The 8,690-nt window shown below is 49.4% G+C and overlaps 1 protein-coding gene across 1 annotated transcript; it reads right to left on the bottom strand.

The window, feature by feature from the left end:
- Window positions 1-3,514: 3,514 nt before the first annotated feature.
- Window positions 3,515-5,140, bottom strand: LOC123413213 (cilia- and flagella-associated protein 91-like). The gene has a single exon (XM_045106158.1). It carries the CDS (start codon window positions 5,065-5,067, stop codon window positions 4,072-4,074), a length of 996 nt encoding a protein of 331 aa, XP_044962093.1. The 5' UTR covers window positions 5,068-5,140; the 3' UTR covers window positions 3,515-4,071.
- Window positions 5,141-8,690: the final 3,550 nt, after the last annotated feature.

The raw sequence follows: 8,690 nt of genomic DNA, 5'->3' as shown, positions 1-8,690 counted from the left end.
CGGGCGCGCGCGGGCGCTGTGTGGAAGATGGGAATTGTACCCGTGTGTGACGGTGACGGTCCACAATGTTTAGCTGTCTGGGTTTTCACTGCCTAGCCAGGGAATGCTTTGGATGTGAACTAGTATCGCTCTTAATGATATGCAAGCAGGCAGATCCACCTTACTTATTATGCTCTGCTTGTCTCCGAGATAAGAAACCATCACCATTCTTTAATCTCTGCGTACGTGTTTGATACACGGCGCCCTGCTCATTAATGCGCTTAATCTGGTGGCCGATTGTCATGACCAGGCATGTGAAGTCCATTAAATGGAGTTGATACGGGGAGTGGCATATTTAGATCCTCTGACCGAGTGAATCACAGCCGTTGGCTCAAGAAAGCCTGCGTGCATCTGATGCTTCACTTCATTGCACTGCCCAGGCTTATTTTTTTATAGAAATCCACTCTCATTATAAATACATGGACATTATTACTTCTTTACATTATAGCAAGTGTTTAGAGAAGCCATCAGTGTCAGCAGGAGACCAGCCTAATAATTGCACTTCGATGCCATGAATAGTATGGAATATTCTGTTTGTATAGGTGGATATCTAGCTGTCAGAGGCATTGGGAGAATTTTCTTAATAATAGACCATAGTATTTTACGTGCTTGTTCAGTTCACGATGGCTCATATTCATTTCTGTACAGTTTCCATGAATCTGTGATGTGAGACAGACGGACCATGATTATTCTTCACACATGCTTTTTTTTTTTAAACGAAGGCAAAAGAATTACCTCGTCCATTAATTGAGAAGAAGAGAATTTCTTAATTAATTTACGAAAAACCGGGGAAAACGAATACAATCAACCTCACTCAACACGAAGACGTAGGGCATGTTTGGTTCATGGTTAACTTTGCCACAACTAACCTTAGACAAAGTGTAGCTGTCATAAAAAGTATGGCTAACAAAATGGACACCACAAGTGTGGCAAGATTTGGCAAAAAATTAAGTCTATGACATGTGGACCATATATCTATAAAAGTGTGGCAAACCACAAGTGTGGTAATGAACCAAACACATGCCTAAAGTATTGTGGCATGACTATAAGGTTAGGTGTGGCAACCTTAGGCTGGGAACTAAACAACCCCGTAAACTTCGCGTCAAATGCTCCCAACACACAACAACCTCAACTTCAACACTTCTACAATACAACGAAACCCCGATGAGAAAAGTCACAACATGTCGACAACATGAGAAACCAAGAACTATCCACCATGAAATCGCAAACACCTTCCCTTTTGCATCATCAACGATAGGAACCTCCAGCTGCTCACTTGACAGAGATGAATCTTGTCTCTCAGTCGGGGTCGTGAGCATGTCCACCTTCATATGATCCACTAACACACTCAAACATAACTCCCCAAGCTCACGCATTGTAGCGATCGGTTTTTTGGAAAAACAATTTTCAGAAAATAGGGCCTTACGTTCACCAGCCCTAGGATTACTGTTAACTGATGTACACTCACTTGATACAGAAATTCCAAGAAAAAATACAAATTTTGGGGTTACAAGACCGAGAAGGTCCATAGGGTTGAACAAGAGTCTGAGGCTGACGACGGAACTGACTCGAGGAATCTCCAATACCCATGGGACTCCATTCCCACGGGAACAATTGACCTGGGTAAATTCCTATCTCACAAGGCTGCTATCCTCGACTCCTAGGTTCTGGGGTTGACGACATCATGCTCCTCTCTGAAAGCAATCTGGTCAAGACAATAGCCAGCGACAAGCCAGTGTGTACTTTGAATGTACTCGTAAACATCAGCAAAATGAATAAGTTAAAGTAGGTGAGACATGCATAAATTATTTAATAACTCTATCATGCCATAAGAATTATTCACGGATGCATTTATGCAGACCAATCATTTCCCATTGTTGTATAAACAAGCAAGGTCAATTATAAACTTGTCGATCGGGCGTCTCAGGCGACACCTCAGAAGGACAAGTAACACTAGCCACAGTCGGGCATCTTAGCGACACCGCATAAAGGGACTTGTTAATGGAAAATTACTAAACTTGCGACAATTGGACGTGTGGAGCGACACCATAAAAATGGCTTATATGAAGATAATGATGAATAAGTAATAGCATGAATGACACAGTCGGACGTCTAAGCGACACCACATAAATGGCTCATATGAAAGCAATAACAGTTGCCACAGTTGGGCGTCTAAGTCACACCATGGAAAGGGCATAATTAAATAAATACTCGCCACAGTCGGGCATCTGAGCGACACCACATAAAGGGCTCATATGAAAGCAATAACAGTTGATGCAGTCGGGCGTCTAAGCGACATCACAGAAAGGGCATAATAAAAAAATACTCGCCATAGTCGGGCATCTGAGCGACACCATATAAAGGGCATAATGCTAATAAAGATATCGAGTATCCAGGAGGTAGAACCGTCCCAAGGATACTCTAACAAATCCATATACCACACATGATTAGTCCACATCAGAAATTCATGATAATAATAATAATGGCTATCATCCCGATTCATAGATATCATCATGTTTCAGTCTAATTTCCTCTGAAGACCGACACTCAGCCCGACACTTGACTTGTCAACCAGTCGTCCTTGACCGTGGACACGACTACTCGAATAGTTTTGACTCTGCGGAGGGTGTACTCTTTACCCACAACCCACGGGTTTCAATAGTCACTCGGACTAATCCCATGTACGGTATTTTAGAAGTAAACAATCAGAATCAGGACACGTCCATTTTTACCCCCGTGAGGTCCGGATTGACCTAGACTATGCTGCCAGAGAAAAACTATAAGACGGGGAGGTCAACATCCTCGAATAGCATGGGATCACATTTCTACTTCCCACTACAAGGGTAGAGCTCATCCCCTCTCGGTCCCAGACCGGAAACACCCATGTACCCTAACCGGATGACTTGCTTTATTCCAGGGCCATGGAGACCTTCATCCTGGCCCCTCTATTTGGTGTGTACCTGATAATAGGTTTACGACCTACTGAACCGTATTCCCTTCCAGGAAGACCTCTGGCAGCACGAGAGGTAAGGTGACACACTAACAAGACTCGATCTGTGGTCGACTTAGGAGGCTTAAGTTTTCCTGCAAGGGTTAGCATCACACATTTTTTCTGAATGTTATACCTCTGGGTTACCACCATCACACCTCGATGTGCCCTCACTTACCACTCTCTTCCCATGAGATGTCAGTTCCATGGCCTCACATTTACCACGACAAACCTTAATCTGAGGTTGTCCAGACCAGCTTGGCATACGAGGCATGAGGTAGTACCCACTCACCAGTCGCATCACATGTTCAACAACAAGCAAATACTCATCTCATGCACTTATGCAAGGTTTGATTTTATGTGGTAGTTTTTATCAACACAACAAAATCACGCATTCCAGTGCACCACAGCAAACATGACACGACTTAATAGAAACCAGAGTTCAAGATACTTGCCTTAGGAGTTAAGAAGGGTGGTGTGCACCGTAAGGATCTTGAAATAATTTCTTCCCTCCAATTCCTATTTTGAAAATGCTTAATTAAATACACAATTCCAAAACAGCATATAAAATTTGTTTGGAAATTTATGAAATAAATCTTAAAATAAACTAGATGAAATTTGAGAGAGGTAGGAAAAAGAATAATTTCATTTGGAGTTTTATATTAAAAGTTATAGTGAGTCAAAGTTTCTCGCCAAAACTGGTTTTTAAATAAATCAGGAAAAAACGTTTTTGTCAGAAATACGCTAACAGGGCACACGAGGCGCCCTCAGAGCCATACGTTTCCCCAAGAGAAAGCGCACTATGGGGTAGGCGCAAGCGGGGGCCAGGGCTGGCTCGCGGACAGGCGGGGCCCGCCTGTCGGGTTCCTCTCTTTCCTCCCGCGCGTGCTTGGCGAGGGAACATCGGCAAGCTCCGGCGACGATTGTCGGCACCAGGAGACGCCATTCTCGATGCCCGGCCCATCCACATGCTCAGGAGAACGAACAGCACCGCATGAAGGGGGAAGCAACGACCGGGGAGTTCTAGGCTCGGCAAGGCTTCGTCAATGGCAGTTGAAGCCTCGAGCATGGCGGGGCCTTCGCACACCGCGGCTCCTGGGTGAAATTGAAGAGGGGAATGGGTTAGGGAGGTCTTGGGGGAGGTTAGCAGAGGCCAGGGTGGGACGGCCGAGGCTCGCGTTCGCCCGAAGTTTGTCGGAGGCTAGCGGGGGCGCTACGTCCAGAGTAGAGGAGGACGAGCGGCCGGCCTCCTCGAGGACGACGGGACTCGCCACGTCGACCTCCATCGCCGCGGTTTCAGTTGTCATAGCGGCAGCCAGAGGATCCGCAGCAGTGTCATCCTCAACCGGCAGTTCCGGCACCATCGCATCCTCTGCTTCTTCCTCTGCATCCTGAACCTCCTGCGCATCGGCGGCCACAACTACCGCGGACGCGGGCGAGGGCGCGGCCTCGAGCGCGTCGACGGCGTCCTGGAGCGCGAGCACCCGCTTGGCGACCCGCGTGCGGTACTCCCGGGCGCCGCGCACGCCGTCGAGGCGCAGCAGCAGGCGCATGAGCTCCTCCCCGAGGCCGACCCGCTTCCTGGCGTCCGCGCGCAGCGCGTCGGCCTCGGAAGCCACCCTCGCGGCCACGGCGTCCGCCTCCTGCTCCACCGCGCGCACCTCCCGCACCATCCTCCTCGCCATGTGCCCGCGCGCCGCCGCCTGCACCCTCACCGCGGCCTCCTCGGCCGACGGCGTCGGCTTCTTGGGAAGCACCAGTTTCGGCGGGTCGGGGTCGGGCCCGGTGACCTCGATCTCGAAACTGTCCGGCCTGCAAGCTAAAGGGCTGGGACGCGGCAGTGTGGCCTTCCGCGCGGCCGGCTCGGTGGCGTGGACGCCAGGGAAGTAGGAGGCGTAGTCGTTCCACGCCGGGGCCCTCCGGCGGGCGTGTCGATACATGCGCTCGCCGTCCTGGAAGTAGGCGTCGGCGGCGGCGTCGTATCCGCCGTAGGCGGGGTAGTAGTAGTCGTAGGGGTCGTCGCCGAAGAAGGACCACATGACGATCTGTTGTCGAGGTCGGAGGAGAGATCGGTGTGGTTGACTGTTTTTTTTCGCATGATTTGGTTTCTTGTTGTTGTTGCGACGGGAGCAGTTGCGCTGCGACGACGTATGTTTCGTTAATGAAGGCAATTAACGATGGAATTTTGTTAACAAAATACTTAGATCATTGATCATGTGATTAGACGGCTGAGATTGCTAGTTGGATCTGCACTCTCGTGCTTTTAATAGTACAGATGTTAGCCCTTCACGGTGCACCACAGTGTATCGATGTTGAGAGTGTCATATCGATAAAACAAAAAACATTGTTAAAGTAATTAAAGAGAAAAATAATAGTATTACGATAATCCGAGGAGGAAATGACACTAAGAACATCTCAAACCGTTCGCCCCCGAAGGGTTTGAAATAGCGTTGTCTCGTGGTGTGCCAATGAAAAAATCAGCGTGGGGGCTCAGGTTCCCAGTCCCCCAAGGTCGTCCCGTAGCCGGTTTAAAAAAATTCAAATTCGGTCTAAATTTGATCAAAAACGACACAAATTTGAAGAAAATTCAGCGTTTTCATTGATATTTGCACAAAATGAACTAAAAACATACTTCCAAATAAAATTTAGAAACCACTACGCCGTCGTCGCTGTCACCGCCTTCTATATGCCGAGAAGCTTGTGAAGTTGGTGTCATCGTCGCCGTCGTCGTCGCCCTGCACTCTGCCGCCGTCCTTATTGCACACCTGCCCTGGGTCGTTGTGGCGGACGGGGTTGGACGGCCCTGGTGCCTCCTCATCGCTGTCGTCAAGGACGATAACGCCGCCCTCCTCGCAGCCACGACGTCGAGCGGCGATCTCCTCGAGGGCGCGACACTCGGGATCCATCCATCTCCTCCCGAACGTAATCGTCCCGCGCCCATTTGAGCGCGGTCTCGTCGGCGGCGGCCATGGCGAGGTGTTCCTGCTTGACGGGGAGGAACGCCGGCTCGGTCTTCGGCTTGATGAGGCGGGAGGAGGCGCCGATGACGAAAGGGGGCGAAAAGAGGAAAGGGGCGTCGACGACAAGAGTCTCACGAGAGATGTGCGGCCACCAGCAAGGAAGCTGCATAGCCGTGGGCGGGCGGCGAGAGGGCGGCAGCCATGTGAACGCGTGGCAGGAGTGGACGGGACACACGTCGCCGTGCCTTCACTGCACCGCCTGTGAGGAATCAATGGAAGGTTGTCCCACGGCGTAGCCTTCGCATTGATTCCTGTAGGGAACGAGGCGATGATGACGACGACCGCGACGAGTCGCTGACTCGGCGGGTCCACACACGTTTCGCGCCAAAACCGTTTCCCCCGACGCCCCCAGCGCATCGGGCCCGGCCTGGGACCGCCGGGGCCAAATTCGGCCCTAACTGGCGAAAAAGCTCCTTGGGACGCGACTAGGCCGTTTTTCATGTCGGTGACAAAAAGGGTCTTGGGGAGCTGCTGGGGGCGCGGCTGAAAATGCTCTAAGTGTGGGAACTTATGCAAAATGTATGAAAGAGTTCAGTTGTCAAACAGTTCAATGTGGAATTATTAGGCCTCTCCCAATGCTTCACCTTAGAGAGGTGCTATGCCTACCATGTAGGAAAAAATGTTGGGGAACGTTGCATGGGAAACAAAAAAAATTCTACGCACATGAAGACCTATCATGGTGATGTCCATCTACGAGTGGAGATTAGATCTACGTACCCTTGTAGATCGCACAGCAGGAAGCGTTAAGAAATGCGGTTGATGTAGTGGAACATCTTCACGTCCCTCGAACCATCCCACGAACTGTCCCGCGATCCATCCCACGATCTGTTCCGATCTAGCGCCGAACGGACGACACCTTCGCGTTCAGCACACGTACAACTTGATGATGATCTCGGCCTTCTTGATCCAGCAAGCAAGACGGAGAAGTAGATGAGTTCTCCGACAGCGTGACGACGCTCCAGTGATGGTGATGTTCTGCTCCTGCAGGGCTCCGCCCGAGCTCCGCAGAAATCCGATCTAGAGGTAAAACTATGTGGAATAGGCTAGAGTTGCACATGGCAAAATTGTATCTCAAAAAGCCCTAAACCACCACTATATATAGGAGGGAGGGGCTAGCCTTGAGGGACAAGGCCCTCAAGGTGCGCCGACTGCCAGGAGGAGGAGGACTCCTCCTCCAATTCGGTTTGGGAAGGAGGAGTCCTTCTCTTCCTTCCCACCTCCCTCTTTCCCTTTCCTTTTTCTTTTCTTTTGGTATTTTCTTATGTGGCGCCATAGCCCTCTTGGGCTGACTCCACCAGCCCAATAAGGACTTGTGGCGCCACCCTAGGGCCTTGGGCTCACTCCCGGGTGGGTGGGCCCCTCCCGGTGAACACCCGGAACCCATTCGTCACTCCCGGTACACTGCCAGAATTGCCCGAAACTTTCATGTGACCAAATGAAACCATCCTATATATCAATCTTCGTTTCCGGACCATTCCTGAAACCCTCGTGACATCCGTGATCTCATCCTGGACTCCGAACAATATTCGGTAACCACACATATGACTCAACTATACTAAAACATCATCGAACCTTAAGTGTGCAGACCCTGCGGGTTCGAGAACTATGTAGACATGACCCGGGGCACTCCTCGGTCAATATCCAATAGCGGGACCTGGATACCTATATTGGATCCTACATATTCTCCGAAGATCTTATCGGTTGAACCTTAGTGTCAATGATTCATATAATCTTGTATGTCATTCCCTTTGTCCTTCGGTATGTTACTTGCCCGAGATTTGTTCGTTGGTATCGGCATACCTATTTCAGTCTCGTTACCGGCAAGTCTCTTTACTCGTTCCGTAATACAAGATCACGTGACTTACACTTAGTCACATTGCTTACAAGGCTTGTGTGTGATGTTGTATTACCGAGTAGGCCCCGAGATACCTCTCTGTCACACGGAGTGACAAATCCCAGTCTTGATCCATACTAACTCAAGGGACACCTTCAGAGATACCTGTAGAGCACCTTTATAGTCACCCAGTTACGTTGCGACGTTTGATGCTGCTACTTCTTGTGCTTGCGTTGGTTTTTCCCTTGAAGAGGAAATGGTGATGCACCAAAGTAGCGATAAGTATTTCCCTTAGTTTGAGAACCAAGGTATCAATCCAGTAGGAGTATCAAGATGAGCCACCAATGAATCTGCGCAAAAACAAACACAAAGGATGACAAACGCGCATACTCCTAGGGGAAGGGTTGGTAGGTGTTAACCATCGCGCGATCCCGACCTCAACACAAAGGATGAAAATCAATAGATCAATTATGCTCCGACTTCCTAACATAGCGGTTCACCATACGTGCATGCTACGGGAATCACTAACTTCAACACAAGTATTTCTAGATTCACAACACCCTACTAACATAGCTCTTAATATTACCGAATCCACGTGTCAAAACTAATTGAAAGGTACCTATCACCTTTGCGACTACTTCCATAGCATGAGCCAACTACCAAGTCACGCACCGCCGTGCTCTAAAAGATATAAGTGAAGCACAAAGAGCAAAAGTATCTAGCTCAAAAGATATAAGTGAAGCACTATGAGCATTCTAGCAAAATCACGATGAGTGCATGTCTCTCTCTCAAAAAGGTGTGCAGCAAG

Source organism: Hordeum vulgare, chromosome 7H, assembly GCF_904849725.1.
Source record: "Hordeum vulgare subsp. vulgare chromosome 7H, MorexV3_pseudomolecules_assembly, whole genome shotgun sequence".
In the NCBI taxonomy this organism is placed as follows: domain Eukaryota; kingdom Viridiplantae; phylum Streptophyta; class Magnoliopsida; order Poales; family Poaceae; genus Hordeum; species Hordeum vulgare.
Note: the sequence above shows the minus strand (reverse complement) of the source record. Positions and strands in the feature narration are given on the sequence as shown.

What these genes read in the sequence shown, in the direction of transcription:
- LOC123413213 (XM_045106158.1), bottom strand. Translation starts at nt 5,067, where the DNA reads ATGTGGTCCTTCTTCGGCGACGACCCCTACGACTACTACTACCCCGCC.